The sequence below is a fragment of the Carassius auratus genome, chromosome 37 (genome assembly GCF_003368295.1).
Source record: "Carassius auratus strain Wakin chromosome 37, ASM336829v1, whole genome shotgun sequence".
Lineage (NCBI taxonomy): Eukaryota > Metazoa > Chordata > Actinopteri > Cypriniformes > Cyprinidae > Carassius > Carassius auratus.
The window spans coordinates 6,143,217-6,167,044 of record NC_039279.1 but is presented as its reverse complement, the minus strand read 5'-3'; the positions used below and the strand labels follow the sequence as shown (position 1 = coordinate 6,167,044).

The 23,828-nt window shown below is 37.3% G+C and overlaps 1 protein-coding gene across 11 annotated transcripts in view; it reads right to left on the bottom strand.

The window, feature by feature from the left end:
- The window catches only part of LOC113055982 (brain-specific angiogenesis inhibitor 1-associated protein 2-like), a 48,408-nt gene extending 27,492 nt beyond the window's left edge, over window positions 1-20,916 (bottom strand). For 3 of the 11 annotated variants that reach the window (XM_026222402.1, XM_026222398.1, XM_026222405.1), the window contains exons 1-3: window positions 20,633-20,913; window positions 8,578-8,653; window positions 3,221-3,307 (exon numbers count right to left, since the gene is read on the bottom strand). In XM_026222402.1, the coding sequence (XP_026078187.1) occupies window positions 3,221-3,307; window positions 8,578-8,653; window positions 20,633-20,704 (235 nt within the window). In that variant the 5' untranslated portion in view covers window positions 20,705-20,913. Of the gene's footprint in view, window positions 1-3,220; window positions 3,308-8,577; window positions 8,654-20,632 lie in introns of all 11 variants that reach the window. The other 8 variants (XM_026222403.1, XM_026222404.1, XM_026222400.1 and 5 more) reach the window with 5 other exon arrangements.
- Window positions 20,917-23,828: the final 2,912 nt, after the last annotated feature.

Genomic DNA, 23,828 nt, shown 5'->3' with positions numbered 1-23,828 from the left:
TACATAAGTCAACTGCACTAGGTTGTTGGACAAAAAGTCGACATCCATAAGCAATAACACAACAAGTGCACACATACCTCAGGCATGTGAACGGTTCTACCCATTAAGCTTCAGATCGTACATTATTAATACACATGTGGCCGCATTTGTGCAACATCCTTTAAAACCCTTTGGTCCATCTCATAGACATGCTAAGAAGTCAAAGAAGACAGGAACATCTTCACATGGGGCTGACTTTGACGGGCAAAAGTGTTTCACTGCGACTGTGCGAATGATTTTAAATATTAATGGCCATCATCATGATGGTCCGAGGCCTGTGAAGCCTCCAACCCTCAAAACTGCTTTCCTTATAGCATACAATTATACTAAAGCCAGAAATATGTCTGTATCAATTATTAACACTGGGACCTCACCCACACACAAGTCTGCATGTGTATAAATTTATAACACAAACTCTTTCTGCCTGTGGCCAAGCTGGATAAAATCTTTCACTTCATGCCACTGTCTTGCTTGCTCATTCAAAGCATCTAAATAACACTGACATTCAACATCTGCTTAAAGAACAGAGTCAGACCTGATCCTAACAAAACCTGTCACTCAACCATGAACACACACTTCTTTGTCTTGCTCATGCAAATCAATCATAGTACTCACTCAGAGAGCAACCAGACAAAAGGAACAGATATGTTTTGTGGTTATGACGTGCATCTGGAGTGCTCTTGGGTCACGTGAACGGAAAGACTCGATGGCAACTTTTATTAGTGTTGATAAAATGTAAGAAAAGAATTGACTTTATAGGGAAACATAGACACATGCACAAGCAACAAACTATCAACAAATGTGAAGCACTGATACTTATGGGATGCACATATATTTAATCTCTGGCTGATGTTTATTGATTAGGCTGTGTCCCATATCTGCTGCTACTATAATAAAAAGAATACATATTTGCAGATGGTGTCAACATATCATGCATTCCTAGTAAAAGCTGCATGATGATTCTAGTGTAGTTCTCTCATGCTTGACATTCATTGTAAAAGAACAGGCACAGATGACATGAGCATTACTGGAACAGTGGTAAAAACAAAAAGATAATCAATCCATGCATGCACATATTAAATGCACTATTGAGAGAGGGGGAGTATAATGATGTCTGACTTATGTAACACTTGAATACCAATAAACCGAACAGCAAAATAAGTATTAGCACACAAACAACTATTTGCTTGGGTCACACCTTATTCTGGATTTTTATTAATCCATGTTTATTCCTTGTCACCATCATAATAACATATTATTTCTGATATCTACCACAGTTGCAGTATAGTAAAATATCTGTCAATGGACACATTCTAGTATGGGAGGGAATACACCTCATACCAACCAGTATTATTCATTTTTGAAGATTATAATATATATTTTCTGTATTATCATGAAGGTACAAATCAAACACAGACATGCTTTCATTTGACTAGTGATTTTAAAAGTCTCTGGTGAAAAGCCTGAAAGACATAAATCCTCATAAAACTTTTCTCTTTAAACTTTTCATACACAGATATTGCTGCTTTTTGTTAACAATGCTAAGACAGCAGCGCTCTAGATATAGCTCTCTTCCAGATTAAAATATAATCTCATAAAGACTCCAGCTCCGCCTAGCTATACCGTTTTGATATTGAGAATGTTGGAAATCAGGTAACTAATTTCAGTATAAGATGAAGCTGAATTCATTCAAATAATAGCCTTTTACTGATCAAATTCGAGCCAGGATTCTGAGCTTCATTGAATATGTATTCAATGAGACACCAACCAGTGAAACTGAAAAGATGAATGCTCAGAAAACTTTTTCTGAGATGAGTGATGGCAATGATGGTAGTTTAACCAGCTTTCTTGTCCCTCTGTAAGCCTCTCCCCTCCAGTCCTCTTTTAAAGAGAAAATATTTGCTGCTGCCAATCTGATGTGCTTTTAAAAAAGATTATGCTGTAGATTCAACAGCCAATCCTATCAAGAGTCTCACATTCCACTGAAGTCCGTCTGATCAGACTCAAACTATACCTCGAGTGAAGCACTGGACAAACAACCGGACAACAATACTTTGAGCACTGAGGCTCAAACCCACACTGTTCAATAAATTTCCCCTTTGAAATCAAAAAACATACCTAACCTGATATAGATCATATGATATTCAGACTTGAATGCTCTTTTCAGCAGGATACAAATAGAAAAGAACAACTTTTCCTGGAAAGGTAAATAGAATTGAGGTATTATTTGTATATTCTGATAAGAATTTGGTGCACCCATTTTACTATTAGTTGCTAATGTGTTTACTTATCAGTTAGTCACTGCCACACAAGGCACAGTCACTTATAAATAATCAACTGACAGCAACATTTCCGAGGAAAGAAAAACATACTTGTACTGGGACTTCAGATGTGTTTTTTGAATGTCATCTCAAAAAATTCTTGAATATTATACTTTTCATTGACATTGTGAAATCATTCATGGGGCATAATTCATACAATGTCTGGAAGGAAAATAAGTGATTTGCAGATGCTTTCTTAATGCACAAAATTCATAGCGAATTCAAAAAAAACATTCATTTTAAATTAATAAATTGGAAACAAAATTTGTAGCGTTTTATGTAGCAAAGTTGGGACAGATGTCATCTGAAGCGGAATGTATGCTAAAAATACATAAATGATTTAATATGATTTAAAGGTACAGTTAATGCACAACATTTGTAATTTGCACAAATCACAATTAAAAATGAATCTTTTTGGTTCTAATGCAGAGTGGAATTGCAAAGTTTATGGTTGTGAAACAGCAATTTTGCATATTTTACTGCAAAATAATTAGAACACACTTAAGACTGTTACTGAAAATTTGAGATGTGTCAAGAATTGTTTTCCAGTCTCACTATGACTCCCTAAATCTAAATACTAGTTCCTACAGATTAATAATTTTTCATAGAGAGACATTGAAATAAGACAACAGGATAGAATGAACAATGCAACAAATCACCTATAAGCAAATGACTGAATCTGCAGAGTGTGTACATTTGTACAAAGATAGTGTGTGTTATATCCAAAGATACAGTCTTAAATATGCTGTACTATTGTACTCATACATCCAAAGCCATTCACACTGAAACCATCAAGTTTTCTATTTTACAAACCCCCTTCCCAACCACAGGGGGCACTGCAGCTACAGTCTATAACTCACCAAGATCCTTAGAGCCGTGACTCTCGCTGGCCATTTCTCCCATCCGCACCAGTGCGTCGAAGTAGCCTTTTGCTGCAAATGTCACACCTGGAAACATGGAAGCATTGGGGACATAAGAATCGGGAGTGTGCTAACGTGCTAACCCGAAGCTTCCCTCAACCCAAAGGTGCCGCATCTATGGAAACAGGAGTGGTGGATGGGAAAGCTTTAAGCTCTATATGTTCTATGATGGCTTGGCCGGAGAACTGGGGGAGGTGGGGGTGGAGCTTGTGATTGGTGAGCAATGAATAGCAAAAGTACCATTACTTTCAAATAAAAAAAAACAAACAAAAAGCTTGATACCCTTCAAAACTTAACATTCACACCAGATAGCACATTACTGAGAGCAATCACTCATTCTGTGTGAGGTCCCAACACAGGGACAGCTGTGGTTCTTCTGCTTCACCAGGGCAGAGAAGGGCTGGCTCTCAATCAGGCTCTCTTGAAGCCAGAGGATCATGGCAGTTTAGTGAGGCAGGACGGTGCCAAGAAGCACAAAGTGTCTTGGAACACAGTGAAAGTTAGAACCAGAAGGTACAGAGCAAGTGGTTAGCCATGGTTAGCAAACATAGTAGTAGAATAAGACAAGTTCAGCCTTGACTTCATAATTTCAAAATCAAGTATCTGTTAAAATCAGGTAAGAATCCTATAGACCAACACATCATATTTATTCTGATGCAAATGTATAAGGTTGTGAGGGACAGAAGTACATCAAATTTGTTGTAATATAGTATCCAATATTTCAATAATGTTTTTGAGTATGCTTTGCACATTTGTTTCATGCATTGTTGCAATTATACTCCAATCAAACAAAGTTGCAATCATGGATCTTGTAATTTTCATTAAAAATTAAGGTGATCATTAAAAATAGTGTGTATATTTTATTAGTAATTATTTTTTGTTAGTTCATAATCTCACGTAGACAGACCTTCAGACTGTCGGCAGAAATTCTGGGAACCTTGGCAGCTTTGAAAGACCAAAGCCCACCCCGGAGGCCAAATGACTGACAGGTAAAGCAACCAATCATGTTTCTTTTTGTGCTGCATCATATTTAGGGGCGTGGAAATGTCCCGACAATAACAGACCCAGTGTTTCCCACAGACTTACACTCTATGTGTGGCAGCACTTCCCCTGGGGGTAAAATATATGTTTACAATTTAAATATAAAACAGCAGGCTTACTGAAAGTGCAAGTTCACTCTCTGCCAGCAGGAGGCACTTAATAGCGCCGGAAATAGCGGTTTACCCAGTAACGGCCTTTAATAAAAACAGCACTGTGCTCATGAACGCTACTTTATCAAGGCATTATAGGAAAGATAAAATGAAAATGACATCAACATTTTTCTGAATACAATCGCTTCCATTAAAAAATGATGCATTCATATAAAAACACCCGTGCCATGTTTTGATTTTGAAACGTGCAGTGCTCATGTTTGTTCAACAAAGTCAAAATACTTTCGAACGTCTATTTGTGGCAGTCAGTGGCGATATTGTGGTAGGCCGCCACAAATAAATCAATGTGTGGGAAACACTGAGATCGGTGTGTAAAACTCTTGGACATATTTTAAAGATTATAAGATGCAAACTTTAAATATTTCACATAATTCAAATCCAGCGTTTAGTTGATCCGGAAAAGGGCTTTCTGTCACAGCTGTAAACACAACAGCTTTCTTCTGCCATGACGGAGTTTGGCATCACTGTATCTTTGATTCCAGGTGGAACGTTTTAAAGAAGGCAACACACACACACATCTCTCCCATATGTTATAATAAATGATCTGTGGGGTATTTTGAGCTGAAACTTTACAGAAACATTCTGGAGATACCCAAGACCAATATTAAATCTTGTAAAAAGGGGGCATAATAGGTTCCCTTTAATGTTCAATTATGTTTGACATTTGAAAGAATTTCTGTTATGTTGAATTTCTATTGTTATCATTGTGCAGAAGAGTAGAACTTATTGTTAGGTTGTGGATAACTGCATGTACTACTACTATGAGTCATGATGCTTTGTTCAGTGAGCAGTAGCTTTGCCAATGCTAGAGCAGTATTAAACTTTTTTTCCCATTTTAAGCTGTCTAGCTGTATACAGTCTTTTTGTGAAATGTTAAATGTCAAAGTAAAATACAAACAGGCCTTTACTGAAAAATCGCAGAATTTGAGAATCAGCTTAAAATAAATTAGGACAATTCAATAATCATAATATTAAGTTCACTGGGTCATAGATCAAATTATTAAGATTTTACATGATTTTAATTGATTCCATAAATCAAGAAATCAAGCCCTAAAAAAACTACTCAAAAATATTAATATTGTTTCATAGCACATACTATTTTTTCAGTGTAGAAATGATATATCTGTTCCCATATTTAATTTTTTTTACATTTTATATCACTTTTGTTGCCATCTAACTTTGGCATCATTAAAACACTCAAATTTAATAAAACTCTAAAACACTGTATTCTTTAGGTAATCTCAAAATCAATATTCACGTTTTTATACTGTACATTATAATGCACAGAAATGTGATGCCCAAATTCAGTTAATAACATTTTATAACATTTGATCTTAGTGTTTTATTTTTCATTTATTTAGACATAATAATGTAGCATTTAATATCAGCCATAAAATTAAAGTCCGCTTATTGTGTATCAAAGTTACACAATTCTGTACCAGAATTTTAATATTGGTGCATCTCTGTCTCAGTACACAATGAAAGTACGCAAGCATTGCATTCTCAGCACTGCCACATGTAGAAGATCTGCTTCTGGCCTCTGACATTTTGAACAAACTGTTGTACTTCTATCCCTAAAAGCCTTATTGACAATGACATTCACATCAAATTCAAAATGCCACATGACCATTCCAATTCAGTGCAGTTGGAGTGTTTCGGTGGAGGTAGTACGGTTACACCAATGGCAGCCCAATTCCAAATGAATGTATAGACTTATTTGCTAGTGTCTGTGCAAATCCCAGGCTCGGGATAAGGTGCGTCCTGGTTGTGAGGGATTAGAGGAGGAAATCTGGGGGCTTTGGTGCTCCAGCGGTTAGGCTGAGTGGTGAGGGGGAAAGGAACGAGAGAGGCAGCAGAAGGAAAGAGGATTACAGAGGTCTGAAAAATAGGATAGAAAGTCTCTCCAACCAACTCTAAAGAAACATTGATCAGCCACAGGAGACAATCCAAAGTTAAAAACCACCGAAAATGCCAATCTAGACCCAGTTATCACATGGCAGGTCTGTATGTGATATTCTCTAGCACAGTGCAGACAGAAATCTCCAATGTTAAGGTCTTTGGTCACTAATTATTCTTATTCTTAATTTTTTTTAACCTCCTAACCCTTTCAATCCTTCATTTCTAAGAGTTCTCCAACACTTCCAAGAAAAAGGCAAAGGAGGACTTTAGGCTTAACAGCTGCTTATGAACAAGACATCTCGACATAATCATGTACTCCAGGGCATGCAAATGGACCTCCAAAAATCTCTGTTGAACAATTGCAGCCAATATTTTTCTTTTTTTTTTTACTATATGACATGTTAATGATCTATTAGTTTTACAATTGGTTTCTTGCATTTGCCAAGCAGTCCAAAAACTTGTAAATGCCCAGCGGCCACCATCTGCACTAGTCATTAGTGGGTACTATGGAGGGTTTCCACTCTGCTGCCTGCAAGACCTGGCATATTTACAACTCAAGCAAATCCCCATGATGGATTCTGTGAACCTTCGTAGCTGCAGCCAAGGCTGATCTACAAGGATGGTAGCCCAAATCTCACTCAAGTTGGGTCTATTTTTAACCTTATCTATCAGACTTCACACTCTCGCACACATACACACACTCTCGCGGCCTCTAGAGCGTTGGTCTTTTTCTTGTATTTTCTGCCTCATAAAATATAAGATGAACTCTGAAATGGTGAGGAAAGTGATTGGTTCTCTGCAGTACTTTGCACAGTGCAACTCTACTGAGATTCGATGCTCATCCTACAGCTTCTGCCCTGTCTGTGGAGCTAAACTGGACGCAAGAAATCTGTATGCATTATACTCTGAGATAAGACAATGTGGCAGCATTATTTACCTGAATATAACACAAATCGCATTGGGGTAGCATCTGTAGAACACCCTAACAATGCGTCCTAACCAGAAGCAATGCAATAAAAGGGAAAAGTGATTTAAAAGTTCTTTCATATTTATCACAGTTTTTCTAACAAGCCACGATCACGACTTATCTGTTTTATCTGCAATTGTTGTTTTTCTATTTTTACGGCCTCACGCCAAGTAAACCTCACCCAGACTGAAATCTTACTGGACACAAATACCACTCCTCATACATAATAAACATACATATGAGGAAAATCTGTGGAAGTTGTAGTTGCGATTGGCTGTGTTTTGTGACCGATTAGGTGTTTGGTTTGGCTGTTTGGTTTTCGTGTTCGGAATACACATAAACATGCTTGTCGTCTGGTTAGAATTTGCCATGGAAAACAGTTTTTTCAACAATGTTAAAAACGAGATATTGTTCGTAAATTATTATTCTCAGAATTAAGCATTGTGCAAGAAAGAGGCAATGCAGAAAAGGATATTTAATCGTTGCTCTGAACACCAGACTTCTGTGCTACTTAGTGTTGTTTGTGCCATACTTCGTCCTCCTTGTAGTGACGTATCATTCTTGTCCTCAATATACATCTTCCGTGTTCCCTTTTTCGCTCCCTCTGTGGGACTGTGTCTGTTCCCAAAGCTCTCTCTGGCCTATTTACGCTCATCCTCTGTTCCATTTTACTCTCCCTTTCTCCCAGTGCATATTTTTGCTCAGAAACGTCTATGTCTTTGTTCTTGCCCAGTCAACATCTCAAAAAAACACACATGAAGGTCCACACATATAACAGAAATACGCCATCAATTGTCATTGGTTACATATAAGCTATGTGACCGCTCTGGAGATGCAACATGCATGAACCGAATGGATGTTTAGGGGATTTCAGGGTGCAAATGGGTTTAGACGTGTAACATTCTATGACATCATCACTACGAGGGAACAATTCGTCTTCCGCCCCACAAACAAAAACATTAATTCTTAACAAACATTCGACAAACATTTAAACAACATTCTACTAGAGTTCTATGCAATAATGTGAGTTTTTATATTAGAAATAACAAATCCCAGATGTTATTCAGAAAGCTGTATGCGACCAAGGAGTGGCGCTGCCTGTAGCCATGGATTTCAAGCAGTATCTTCTCATAAATTAAAGCAGACCAATGAAACAAGAGCTTGAATAGCTGGCTCATTGCCTGCAAGAGTGATAAAGAACAAGCCACTGATGTACTCACTGGAGAGGGCCTTCTCGTAAGTCTTCCCCATGGCAACAAAGTTCCTTAAGCAAGGGTTGAACTGCTCCATGATGGACTGAAACAGAAATAGCACAGCTTTAGTCAGCGCAACAGCAGAAAATTAAACATCTGTTTCTACATTACAAGGAGGGGTCTGTATATCGGGGATAAGTGTGGATATGAAGATGCAGAGTATGTACAGATACCAAGAAAAGATGGATAGAGGGAGAGAGAGATGGCCAGATCTCTCATGCCCCCAGAACACTCTCATTAGTGAAGGCATTGTGTCAGTTGGGATTTGTCATTCCTTTGTTGCTGGTGGGCACAGGATTGTGGGAGTATGTGGAGATCTACCCACAGCCTGACTCACCTAATCCAGAAATTAAGAGTTGAGAGTATTCATTTGTGCTGAAACTCCTCATTAGAGGAGACCTCTTCCTCTTCTCAAAAGAGCTTTGCTGGTCCATTCAGAGTTAAATCTCTTGACCAATTTGTTCCGGGAACATTTTCCCCAGAGTCACTTTGTTCCTGTTTCTACAGGCTTCATCACGGCTTTGAAAATAACAGGGCAGCGTATAAAAGGACAGAGGAAGGCTTCAAAAAGAGTATACCAGAAGACAGAGTCTAAGACAGTTATGAAGAACAGAGGTAAAACAGCAATAAAGCACTGTATACAATCCAAATACTGGCAGCTGTGGAGAGAGAATGAAGCTATATGAATGAAAGCCTCCACTCTAGGTTTAACAGAATTGGAGTGAAGTTGTTTATGTACTCAATTAAGGTCCACAGCAAACTGATTGCTAGGGAATATCCTAAATCCCCACACCCTGTGCTCCAGTTACAATGAAAGCAGGTTTCCCGTGAAAATAAGGACAAAGACAGACTGCTTAAATCTGTTGCTGCAGTGCAAACTGTGATTCAGAGGTCTTCAGAAATGGACTATGTAAAAAATAATAATAATAAATGAACCTTAAGGAACATGCAATTAAAACATTTTCATTTGCCAATATTAAATTACAGTATTTGTACATTAGTTCTCTGTGAATTTATTTATTCATTTATTTTTTTTACTTGTAAAATATTTTGTCAGCTTTCACTGTCACATCTTATCTACCAACATCTTAACTCACAATTATTTCTTATGTAATTCATCATCTGCTGCATGCAATCGTACAGCAGAGTCTGTCCAGCGGTACTAGTCTTGATTATTAAATCAAGGAAAAAGGGAATGCAGACCAACAAAGAAACCCCAGCAGAAGATATGAGAAGGAAATAGATTAGGTGCAAACACAGCTGGCATGTTTTCATCAAGGAAGGATTTACACAGACGCAGTGTGATTGATCTCACAGCACCACATTCCTGTGAGATGAAAGCACATGATCGCATTCATGAAGTGAAATAAACTGGTATTCATGGAACGACCAGGGTGCTTTTTGCATGTCAGGTTTTGGCAAAACATAATGCTTAAGTGTGTAATTTAATACATTTTAATGCCCACTAATTTCCCACTTAAGTGCTGAGGTAAACCAAACCAATTATAAGGGAGTAAATGAACAGAATGCAATGCACGGCAAACCTTAAAATCTCATCCATTCTATATGTACATGGGAAAGATTAAAAATCACTAAGCAAGTAAATTTAACCAAATTATTTTCCTCTCCACAACAGTTTCCAGAGAGCTCTGTCCTAGAGAAATCCGCATTATACATGAACCAGTGCCAAGCTGATGTCCTCCCAACATCTAATCATTAAAAGCATTAAAAACACTCCACTGGGAAAACTGTCTTTCCTCGATTAGTCCCACAGCAATCAATCTATGTTTAACAAGCATGAACGAGAGCAACCAAACTCCCAATTAGGTGTAATTTCCTTCCCTGTGTGGCTCTGCCAGACACGAAACACAGATTTCCAAGTAATTCTTCAGCACTTCGTAACATTCATGTTCACTAAGATGTAATTAATTAACAGACTTAACAGAGCAAGATTTCATATTACTGCATATTCTATCAGCGGAACCTTGCTCAAAAACAGCTGGGGGAAATAAAGGTGCGCTCACATATTACAGTATCAAGTACAGCACTAAATATGAATGGTTTTATTAGATAATACAGATGGTCACTAAAGTAAAATATATATATTTTCCCTTAAAATAGTGCAGAAGACTGAATGAAGCACCATTTCCATAACAGATATCCAACCACATCAGCAGAAATAATCAGCCAAAAAATGTTCAATGCATCAATTCTATTGCAACTTTTATTTAACTTAACCATTAGAATTCCTTTATAATCCGAGTTTAATAAAAGACTAAGGAGCATTTGAGAATATGAATGAGTCATGAGTTCAGATTTTCTACATGCACATGCACACAGTTTGGCTTTGTCATGGTAATATGTTGAAAAATGGGAGAACGGTTATTATTTGATGAACTAGCAGGGTTGTAAACAAGCCTCATTTACCACAAACACACCCTTATGCACCAAAACCTACCTTGGAGCTATATAAACCTGGTACAACACAAGCCTGTGATGTGAAACTAATGCAGCTGCAGTCTCAGACAGCTTGGAAAAGATTGATGAATATAATCAACTCTTGCATCTGTGTGTGTGTGTGTGTGCCAGTCTAATAACAATCTATGCTTCAATGTCATGTGGTTATGCAAAAATGCTTCTTTATGTCTTCAATATACATATTAAAACATGGTTAAAGCAGTCGTGTGGCCACTGATGTAAGCTTTGGTCTGGTTAAGACTTCCTGCTGTTCTGCGTTATGTAATGTTCTTGAGCCTTACAGCTTCAGGATAATTGAGTAGGGAAATGGATAATGAGGATGTGTATTAACCAGTGTGTCTGAGTATGTATTTGAACCAAAATGCTAGAGTTAATTTTCAGCGGCTAACCTTCTGTTCAAAGCATTACATTGCACTGTCAATAAAATTGATTATTCAATGCTGGAAAATACCTTAAAATCTATTCTGAAAAAAGTCCAATCGCTACAAGCTTGCTACAAGTTGAACCTGGCTTTAAATACTGCACTGTATGTATTTTTCCAGCTCGACACACTTTCGCTTGTTCAGAAAGACCCCTTGCACCCTGAAACACTGGAATTTACATATTGTAAGATCATCTAGTAAACAACACATATTAGCTTTATAACACACACACGTTTGTTTTTGTGAAAAGTGGGGACATCCCATAGGCGTAATGGTTTTTATACTGTAGAAACTGTATATTCTGTCGCCCTTCACCAACCCTACCCCTAACCCTAACCCTCACAGGAAACTTTGTGCATTTTTACTTTCTCAAAAAAACCTATTCTGTATGATTTATAAGCGTTTTGAAAAATGGGGACATGGGTTATGTCCTCATAAGTCACCCTCTCCTTGTAATACCTGTGTCATACCCATGTCATTATACAAAGTTGTGTCCTGATATGTCACAAAAACATGCCCACACACTCAGAGATGTAAACGCAGTATGCAATTCGTAAACCTCCTCCTACGTCTCATGAACAGAAACTTCTTTTTCATACGTATGTATTTATACCACATAAAATTTTGTTTATCATGCAAAAGTATTTCTTAAATGTATACAGAATACCAAGATATTTTGAGTTGGTATGAAATGAGAATTCCACATGCATTTTCAAAATGTACATTTTATTGTAAAAATAAATCATTTAATATTTTAAATCCTTGCAACTATTAATCATAATGTCATGACTTGATCTTCAGGTGAAAAGACTGATGACCTCTCTAATAATTTCACCTACTTAAACCCCGTCTCTTTCTTATAATCAACAATCTTTCAAGCTTGAATTCAGCTGATTGTCTCCATCCAATCAATAATTGATTGGCAGAACCAAGTTCCGCCCTACATTTTTTCTATTTCAATAATTTAACTCAGATGTAAGTCACAGTACAGACAAAAAAATTCTCTTTTACTTCTGTTTCATCGCAACTTTAAAGGATTGATATTTAACCACTTCCTTCATAAAAACACCAAGCTTCAAGAAAACGCTGACTCGAGATCAATTTTACCCTTTTACCACACTATGACAATAACAGCAAGAGTATTAGACTTTAATCTGGGTATTCTCCCGAGGCTGCAACCATCTTCCCACGTGAACAGATCTTTCCTTATCAAATGCCGATGCTGCAAGACATTTAGTTATAGCTGTCTCACTCCTACAAGCTGCCATGGCGCTCATCTTACCCATTTAAATTTCAGATGAGCCTTTGTGCGTGTGTGGGTGTATGTGTGCCTGTGCCAGTTCACCGTGAACATCAGCACTGTGTGCCTTCCACTTCAGAGTGAGCTTGGAGAGGTGAGATGGAGAAAGAACAACTTCCTCGCCCAAATATGGTTGTGTCGGAATTCCCCCCGCATTACTCTTTGCTACAGTGCATTCCTATTCCCTGCACGTTTGGATCGTACCATCTGATCACAGCAGGAGGGGGGGGGGGGTTTGTGCAGCCAGCTAGAGCTCATTACCTTTGACTGAAGGAACACTGTGTCCCCCTCCATCCCAACACCTTAATCCATTCACAGAAATGCTAATTTGAATTTCAGTGAAAGAATACAATTATGAATCCAACTGAGACGCATGTGCTGGTGCATGTGCCTGGGTATAATGAATGTATATAATGGGGCTGTGTGTGTGAGGGTTCCTGCACACAAACACAGTTTCATCTATCTGCTGGTGTACCCTCCCGTGAGATCTCGAATGAAATGTCACAGCAAAGATCCCAGCATTTCCCGATTATCTCCTCCTGTCTCAAACACACACATACGTAAAAACAATTCCACTTCCTCTCACCTTCAATCAGTGTCTCTTATTCTACTCTATTCCTCCTCTTTCCCTCTCTAACTGTTAAATACAACAAAAAATGTAAAGTATATAAGAAATTATATTTTGCATGTGTATTTTAGCTTCATTATGATTTTCCCCCATTGTGAGGTTTCAGTGATAATTAAATTCTGATCACTATAATGCAAAACACTATTTGATATTACTATATATACCATCCCATTTATAATCATTTAAATAAGCATAAAATAATTTCACTATAACAAATCCTATCATGACATAGTGCAGTTTTATATATATATATATATAATGTGTCTGTGTGTGTGTGTGTGTGTGTGTGTGTGTGTGTGTGTGTGTGTGTGTGTGTGTGTGTGTGTGTGTGTTTGTGTGTGTATGTGTATACATATAATTTTTTTTTATATGAGATGAATATTCCCAGACATTTTTTTCACCACTCTGCTAGACTGCTACCACATCATTTGCAGGGCGAATTTGCAATTTGCAGGATGATCCAGACAAATATAGACCCTCATCGCTGTAACCTTACACGTTTGTGCATCAGGGATATTAGAATAGCTTTCTCTCATTGCTTGCCAATTCCATCCTCTGTCCTTTCTCTGGTACCCACTCAAATCACTCTGCCTGGCAGGCATGACAGTAGTATGTTTGCCCTGCTAGTATTTATTGATAACAGGCATGACAGAAACAGATTGCTCTTCAATCGTATTATATCCATCATGGCTGTCAGAGGACCACATTAGCCCACATTAGATTGGAATGAGGTGGGATGGACCCAAAATATTGTCACATAAGCAAATCACCTTCATCATCAAGAGAAGCGTTGATTGAAGACATGTCTAAAGACCAAAATACCTCTCAGACACCTAAGTACTATTGGTTATTTTTTATCAGTAAACCTGATGTGGATTTGAACATCAAGCTGCTTAAGTAATTATTTTGATTAATTCCTTTATAATCACACAGATTTTGTGTTTCTGTGTGATTTTTATATGAAAGTACAAAAACATGTTGTGCCTGCAAGGACACAATAATCTGGTGTGACAACATAAAATCTTTCCCTCCTCTTTTTCTCATTCACTCTTTCATCATCACTGACATTCAAACAGCTGGCCTGCCTCTCACCTATGAATCATGCAGAGACTCTCTCCATCTCTCCATCTGGGTGCACACATAAAACTCTTTAATCTGGTTACTTCTAACCCTTAGATTGAACCACAACACCACATCAACCACAATACAGTCTTCTGTTGCATTAGAGCACTGACTAAAGCCCGGTCACGCCATTATGGATAACTATATTATCATCCACACCAACTTGAGATAATGTTCTGTTTATTAAAAGCATGCACTGCAGTTTTGTTGTCTGCCGCTTTAAATGCTCAAGCTCTCTGACGCAGGATGGATTTTGATTGGCAGTCAATGAACACTTATTTAGAGTTTTTATAGAACTAATATATTAGTTTGATTCGATTTGATATCATGATGCATCACTGTTATATCAAATTTATTTTGTGCATTTTTATTAAATAATATAAGCAGGCTATTTTTTTTATAATTACAAATTAATAATAAATCAAAACAATTGTTAAGAACTTAAATATTAAATATAGCTTCAAAACATGCAAGCAAAGGGGGGGAAAGACAATTACCAGCGATAAACAAAAAGTTATTTCGCTATCCAAGAGTGCTTTAAGTATACAAAAGTTTAGAAGCAATCATAGTTATGGGTTTTTCTTTTTTCCTCAGCATTATTGCTGTTTTATTATTACTGATGAGATCATAGACAGTGGCAGCATTAATAGGCTGCATTCACATTAATCCACAGACCTATTTCGACATATCAGATATTTTGTATGTGTCTAACAGCGCATATCCTGTGCAATGAAGCCTGCAGCGATGTACCCAGATCTTAGATTTAAAAGTAGTGGGTAATTTTTTTTATGATGTCAGTAGGCTATAATCAATTATGGTCTATTACTGCATCGATGCAGAATTGTCCATGTCACGATGCATCAATCCAACGATTAATTTAACACTTTTTCAATGAAGAAAAGCAACAACAGGAGGTCAGTTTGGTTTTCAGCAAGATTCCAGAAAGCAAGACACACAAAAAAAAATATGGCATGATGAATAAAGGTGGCAGACTCATAATGCGGCTATCTGTAAGTAGGCTTCTGCATAAAGTTGTAAGCTTTGCCCTTTACGGAGCTTTTATGATCGCCTTGTCTCAACTAAGAATCCCATTCCCTTTAGAGGTACACAGGCGGTCAAAAACACAGATGAAAACACAGTCCAACGGCTTTCGTCCAACATTCTGTTAAGATACCATTTGTCTTCTAGCTTACAGCAAAAAAACGAACAAAAATATTTAAGAACGGATGTTAATGACATCTATATACTTTTAAGGCTCTCCAGATGACTTGGACTGACATAAGAGGAAAAGTTGAAACTAGGACTTGTTATACAACACCAAAACAAGGGTGCAGAGGGACACATACTGAGCCTTTCTAATTGATTTGCACATGAACTGGGAAATCCAAACACTAACTGGCTTCACCTAAAACTCACAGCAAGCCTATAAAGAAATCCCCGCTCAACCCTGACAATACACTTCATTTTACTGAGAACACACACCTGAACACAAAACAAAAACACACACACACAAATACACATACACAGATAATGTTGATTTCGTAACAAGGTAGAGATCCATCAAACAAAGAATCTTCTCTGGGCAGCAATAAGTAATCGTTGTCATTAAATGTGGCTTAAAGGTTTTTTATTGAATTATCCCCTAATATCCACAGCTGTTTGGATGGAAAAGGGGCAAATAATATTCCTCTTTTAAGAAAATATGCATGAGCATTAATTAGCCTGATATCTACATCAAGAGAAGTGTTGTCCAGTAAAAGGCCAGTTCAAGCGTGGACATGTGGTCAAGGTGTGGGCAGTGCAGCATGGTACGAAGGAAACTGCCTCCAACAGATGACAATATCTCTAAGGTCTGACTGTCCTACTCACCGTGGGCAAAGACAAATCTGAACTCACTCAAAACCCCTACGCTTTGGCAGAGGCACAACTGGACCATTTGGACTGCGAGACACTACCCCCACCCCACACACACACACACACACACACACGGAGACATAGGCACATGCACGCACTGACAAACATACTCCATCGGCCAGTGAGACACTGCCCACACACACTGGCAGATGCAGGCTGAGTCACTCGTAAGTGCAAACGGGTGGATTTCGGCTCCCAGGGTGATGTGGGATTACTAAGCAGCTGCCAGCCGTACACACAAACATACATATCGACACACTCCCAAATCCACAATTGAAGTTGGACAAACAATTGCTGACAGATCGAGTTTAACATAAGACATGCTACGTTAAATAATCCATTGGAAAAATGGCAGATTTACACATTCTACACCTTTCATGTTTGTTCATTAAACAGTTTTATAAATGTTTTCTGCTACTCTTAATAGTGTAATGCATCTTTACCCAAAACATTTTTAGGGTGATTACATTTCTGTAGATTTCTACAGTGCAGAAAATGCAACAAGCATTAAAAGCACTTAAAAATTAAAAGCATTCAAAAAGACAAAGCAGCCAGTTACATGAATATACAGTAAAACTAATTTTCTCAACTAGATTTGCAAAAAAAAGGACCTAGATTTTACTTTGGACATTAAGTATCAACCCAAAACAGTGGCAAAAAATGTTATCGTACAAAAGTAAAAATTAAAAAATAAAAATTTCAATAGGCTCAACAATATGCAAAAAATGAATAGTACAAATTTGTTGACCCCATTGGTTTGAGTAATCCATCTATTTTGGCATCTCTCAAATTTGACTACTTTTCTGCAGAGTTTTAGTATAGTTTTACCAGACTCTCGTCCTTTGATGTCAACATGAACAACAAAAGATACAGGGACCATTTCCTTTGCCCTTTTAAAAGTTGAAAACAAGCCTATTTATTTTGCCATCTCAACAATGAATGATTACATGGTATACTGTATTTTAGGATTAGCATTTTACAGTGTTTCGCCCTGCTGTCTGTGACAGAACCAACCCAAATTTCTGGGTCACGTCTCTCCAGTTAAGAACCGCTGATGTGAAAGATTATGCCTGATGCTGTCAAATGGCCCATTACTTCGTTCTTCCATCTGTGAGTGCAGTTTATTGCTCCGCTGCATCCGCTGTCTCTTTATTTCTTATAGTAGAAGACCCCACTGTGGCCTCACAAAACCCATAATTATACAAATCACAGAGTCTAAAGAAGCCAAAAGACCCAATGAGGAATGAATATCCTTCCACTTAGAGCCTGAAAGGATAAAACAACCTCAATGCTCAAAGCTAGAGGTATTGGTCATGACTTGAGTTTCTACTTCTCAACGCTACAGGACATTGAAATAATGATACCCAGCAGAGGTTTAAATCATTTTTCTATGAGCTGGCTGCCACAGATTACTTTCTAAAGTGTCTCAATATAGGTTTTGAAGTAGCCAGTTCTATAAATTAGGAGTACATCCTGCCTAAAATCATCCTATCGTTTTAGGGAACATTGGAAATACGTAAGCTTGAGGTCTTTAGTTAATCCTGAGACAATCAATCAAGTACAATCCAGCAGAAAAATGTCAATTTTCCTCAAAGGTCATAATATTGGAAATGGTTTTATTGTAAATACTCTGAAACTTCTGCCTTCGACAAGAAGATAATACTAATGCATGCAAAATAATCCTGAAGGAGGATTATGTGGTCAAGAAACACCCAGTTATTAAACTAAAGCTTTTCTTTCGGCTGGTTACACAACTTTTTTAAGCTCATGAAAAATGTATCTCCACATTCGATGTAAGTACATACAGTACAAGACAACTAACTTCCTTCTTCAGATATTATCATGACCTCATTTTGACTTCAACCTTTCCAAGTTAAAGCATCATCCCTGTTAGTTTACATATGTATGCACATCTGTCAAATGTGCTTTCCATTTTCCATAATGGAAAAATTATGTATCATGCAGTGTCACATACATAGTTCATCTAAAGCGATTTTAAACCATTTTTCTCAACATATTGTTTAATTTTAATGTAATTATAAAATTGTATTGATTCACATTATTTACTAGGCTCTTTGTTTTACACTGCAAAACTATTTAAAGGTACAATTTGTAAGATATTTGCTGTAAAATATCCCAAGACCACTAAGCTAGTGTTATATATTTTGTCCAGCTGATTACTAACAATATCTCTAATGTTTTCAACTACTTGTAAATCATGAGAAAATTCCCATTCTAAACAGTGACACGGTGCAGTGCAGTCGCCTGTCAATGACGTTAGTTACCCTTTGTTCCCGCCTTTACTGACGTAAACACCACATGACAACAGTGTCGTGGACAAATGCGGAAGTAGCTTCGGCACAAACTTCAACTAGAAAGAGATGCCGATCTCTCTTGTGTTTTACTCGACAGGTGAGTTGTTTTGATTCGTATCTTTACAGAAAACGTATGCTATTATAATGATCAACAGGATTAGTATTTTGGGGCATACATGCCAAACGCGGGGCATCGCAGATCTAGACCCGTGCGAGGACACGTCTGATCCATAGTCTGATTACATCTTTGCATTGACGTTGTATGTAATCTACTCGCACAAGTCGGTGAACTCGCGTTAAATCCATGATTTATCTTTCCATCTGATTGATGGCCGTCAGCGGTTGGGTAGAAGACAACAAATCCCATCATTCCACGCTCCTTCTTAGCATCATCAAACCATGCGATTGTTATTGTTTTGATAGTGTGCCCTCTAGTGGCAGGTTCTACAACCTGTACCTTTAACTGTAATAAAAAGTATAAAGGTAATTTTAAAATTAATACAATTCTCCCGTTTTTATCTAACTAAATAGATTAATGTGCATAGTGCAATGTGCATGTTAGTTGTCATTGCATATGCATAGGACAAAATGTACTGCACATACCATGATGTCTGATTTTCACATATCACATTAAAATATAGCCTTAAAAAGTGCATTTGCTACATGGTTTCTGACAAAAACACTCTGTTCTCTTCTCTGCACAATTTTTCCTCTACCCACAAAGAAAAAAGTTAAAAGCTTAGAAAAAATGCCGCCCCTGCCCAAGAAATAATAGTGTCCCTTCATTCACTAGCCAAGGATATTAGCTCCATGGGTTGGAATTAACAGCCTAAACATTAAAGTCCCTTCACAGATGTCGGCAGGATTGGACTAACACGCTTCACTGGGTCAGTCTCTCCAGTCACCAAGGTTTAGTTTGGTGAGTCAGGTGGTTTCAAAAAGGTACGCTACAACAGACATGAGCTCCACAAGGGAAACACTGGCAGAAAAAAGAGATAAATGGATGTTCTTATTCGTGTGCAGTGGGGATCCATGCAAGTGCATTAGTCACTCTTCCCTGACGAGACTCAGATATGCTCCATCTGTTTTACACAATCAGTTTCATACCACATTACCAACCGAGAACTCATTTAGAGCAAAACAAATCCACGGTTACAAACACACACACTAACACCTTCAAAGACAGGGCAAGTATTAAAATATTAAGCTTATGACAAAGTCCAAAAACAAAGGAACCAGAGAACTTGAGGAAATGTCCAGAAGCAAACTCATGTAATGCATTTATCGTCTACAAGCATAAGTGATGACATCACTCTAGGCACCCAGAACTCACATGTGTTCCAGTGAGTTACAGGTGAGATGACAGATTCAAGTATTTGGCTAAACTGTTTCTACACTGAAACCAGCTATATCTGCTTTTAATTACATATAGCCAATATAGTTTGTATTATTTAAAGGGACAGACAGTTCACTGTAAAATATAAAATATGTCATAATTCACTTAGACAGTCTCAGTCATCATACAATTTTATTGCAGTTGATGCAATACTAATATCAGTCCCTCACATTCTGACCACAATCTCCATTTGTGTCCCAGAAAAGAAACTGACACCCTTTGGAACAACAGAAGTTTGAGTATGATGACAGAATGTTCATTTCTGGATGAACTGTCCCGTTAAGCAAGTTATTCATCAGCAGACAAATTTTAAAAGGGAAACCCCTACATTCAGATTTTGTTTTAAGTTTACAACATTGATGAATAAATCTGGTACATAATTTATAGAAAATACCCAATGCAGATTAAATATAAACAGAGGTTGCCTATACAAAAAGTGAAACTCACCTTATATACGTTCTCCGTTATACGGTGCACCTCTTCGGTCCGGGACATTTTGGAAGCTTGAGTCAGAACCATAGACGAGAATTTGAATTTCTACTGCAGGAAAATGTGTCCGAGAAAACACAGGATGAGGAGAGGAGGAGAGGACACCGTATCATTCAAACAGAGAGTGTCAGAGGCAGAGGAGGATGCGGGAGCCTTTATATGGAACTATCCCACTGATGCCCACGCGCAGCCGCCGGAGTGGAGGGAATCCACCGCACGCGCTTATCCTCGTCACTGGAACTGCGCTTGATATTTTTTAACGGACTCCGCCTTTTCTCTTTTTAGCTTTCTACGAAGCGAGCGACGCGACGCGACGGAAGAGCTTCTTGAGCGTTCGTGTGACAGAGCTGCAGACCTGAAATCATTTACTACCAGTTTTGGGCTCGTTACTAAAAAAAAAAAAAAATGTAATATGCTCTTACTAGTACAACATTGTGCCGCGTCCCTGCAGTGTATACTGTTGTCATAATGGATAAGGTTCAAGTTTGGCTGGACGCTAAGCAGTGTATATGAGTTAAGAACATTCTGTTCCTCGATCATGATGATTGTGTCCCTGGATGTGTTGCTTTTGATTCATTTCAATGAACTGAATCTTTGAATCCCCTGTTCACTAAAAAGATTAAATGGGTGAGAATTTCTCCAGCTTTCGTTCGCCAGTAGACAAGCGTGTGTATATTGAAGGAGTCATTGAATCATTAATTGAACCGATTCAATAAGAATCAACAACCAACCAACCAAATCAAGTTATTATCCTTTCGTCCATAAAAAAAAAATGACTGATAGTATTTACTGGAAGTATATCATTTTATTTTGTCATCATCTGGCTGTAGAAATTATACAGCAGTGATAATAGCCTAAATCAGTTATTGAATAATAATTATAGATCTAAAATAAACTTCTATAATATAAAATATTTTTAATAGTGTTAATTAGGTTTTTGTCATTTAAATTGTGTATGGACATCAGTCATTTTTATTCAGAATTATTTTATTCACATTTATTTATTGAAAAGTCAATGCATGAAAATTAATTTGAACGATTAATTTACTTAAAATATTTAATATTACTCGAATTTACATATTTAACACCATACAAATAAGTTTAAAATGAAATTAGACCATGTTAGAACAAAATTAGAATGTAAGAAAAACATCAACATCTCCTCTATGCATTTCCTTATATTTTATAAACGTGCTATTAGAGACATTTAATGGTGGATTTTTATTTAAAGATGTCAAATCTGTCTCTAAATCAGAGGTTAGATGATGTGTATCATCATGACTACATCACTCTTAGTGCAGCTATCACCCAAGGACTGGAGGAGGATCAGATGAGATGAGTACATCAGTGGGCACTGCGCAATTCATGCGTGGGTCTGTGCGTGTGATGTAGGCAAGGATTCCTTTATGTAGCCTATCTCTCAGCAGCTCCTACCCACACCACCAACACACTCTCACGCTCTGTAATGGAGAACTACAACTACACAAACCAAGAATACAACCACATTCATGATTGAGGGCTGCCAATGTAATCATATAAGATTCCACCACTGAAAAGCCCCAACTGATTATCCACTGAACTGATCAAACACTGAATGTTGTCAGAATATTTATGATAAAAATTTAGTCATTTTTAAGTCACCTTTATTTATGTGCCATTTTATACAACACAGATTGTTTCAAAGCTGCTTCACAGTAATAAACAGCAAAATCAGTGTAGAAGTTAAAAGGTTCATCAATCATGAAAAAGCTTTAATTTTAGCTATAAGCAGCTCAGACAATATAGTGACATTATTAAGCTCAGTTCTGTTAATTTTTTTGTGTTCCTATTCCCATCTGACAGCATCAATACAATTATTATCAATAATCTACTTACCCCAAAATTTGTTTGATCTGGTCAGTCACATTTTCTATAATAATTGGCTTAATCTGGTTAAATCACATTTTAATGTGTTTACATGCTTCTTAAATGGGGGCTTAAAAAGACAATTTAGCCCTCATTTAAGCAGCATGTAAACACATTAAAATGATTCCTATGACCAGATTAAACCAATTTTCTTTACTTTTTTATACAAACTTTTAAACAAGCATCAAAATCAAAAAGTCTTATTAGTTATCATTGCAGAAATGAAAATGTATTTGATTAGACTGCTGTCAAAAGTAGTCAAAATGCAGTGTAATAAACAAAGGCATGTATAGCATGAGAATAATGTTAATTTCTAATTTCTTCTAAATAGCACGCGGTAACATTTCAATAGTATCGTAAAGTTAACCACAATATGAACCTTAATCAGAAACTTTTATGCATGTAAATGTGGTGGTAAAGGCCCTGACAACATCTTTTACAGCTGTTCTGGTGAAAAAAACCTTCCAATTGCAGTTGAAACTCTGTTCCAGCACATCTGCATGTTATTTTCAAATAAACCCCAAGACCTTGATTATCTATATTGTGTTGATTACAACTAGAGCTGATTTCCACAGGAAGGTGGATCCCGAAGAGCAGAACTGAGCACCCAATGCTCCAGTGTTCTCCTGTTTTAAAGGTCAAGCAAAAGAGTAAACTGCATTTAATAGTTTGTGTGCTCCTTATTCGCAAAGGTCAAGAAATCCAATCTGATACAAAGGACAATCTCTTTTCTTTGTTTCTTTTTCGGGCCAGCTGCACATATACACCTCATGGAGGCTACTAGCAAACGCATATAATATTAGAAATGCTTCATGTCACAGTGGAGGTCTTATCTACGGAATCTATCAAGACCTAATATAAGCAACAAAGCAAAACAAAATATCAATACAGACATTTAAATCCAGCATCTCGTTAGAACAGCTGGATGTGATTAAGAGAAGCATCTTTTGAGCTCTTCTGTGTAAAAACATGGAACTTTTAAAACTGGGATGAGAAAAGAAAAAAAATAATTTAATTCAGATTAGATGAAGTTAGAAGCTGATCCATATTTGAATATAGACTTATAAGGAAAACATGAAGGATTTAAAACTGTGTTAGGAGTCCTAACTCATATTATGTAGGATATCTTCACTTTATTGTTTTCAGAAAGCAAATTTTCTGTCTTTACCATACATTCTTTACACCTCCCTTGTTCACTGGTCAAAGTCAGATATCAGACAATGTAACAGTATGAAACTGCTTCACATTG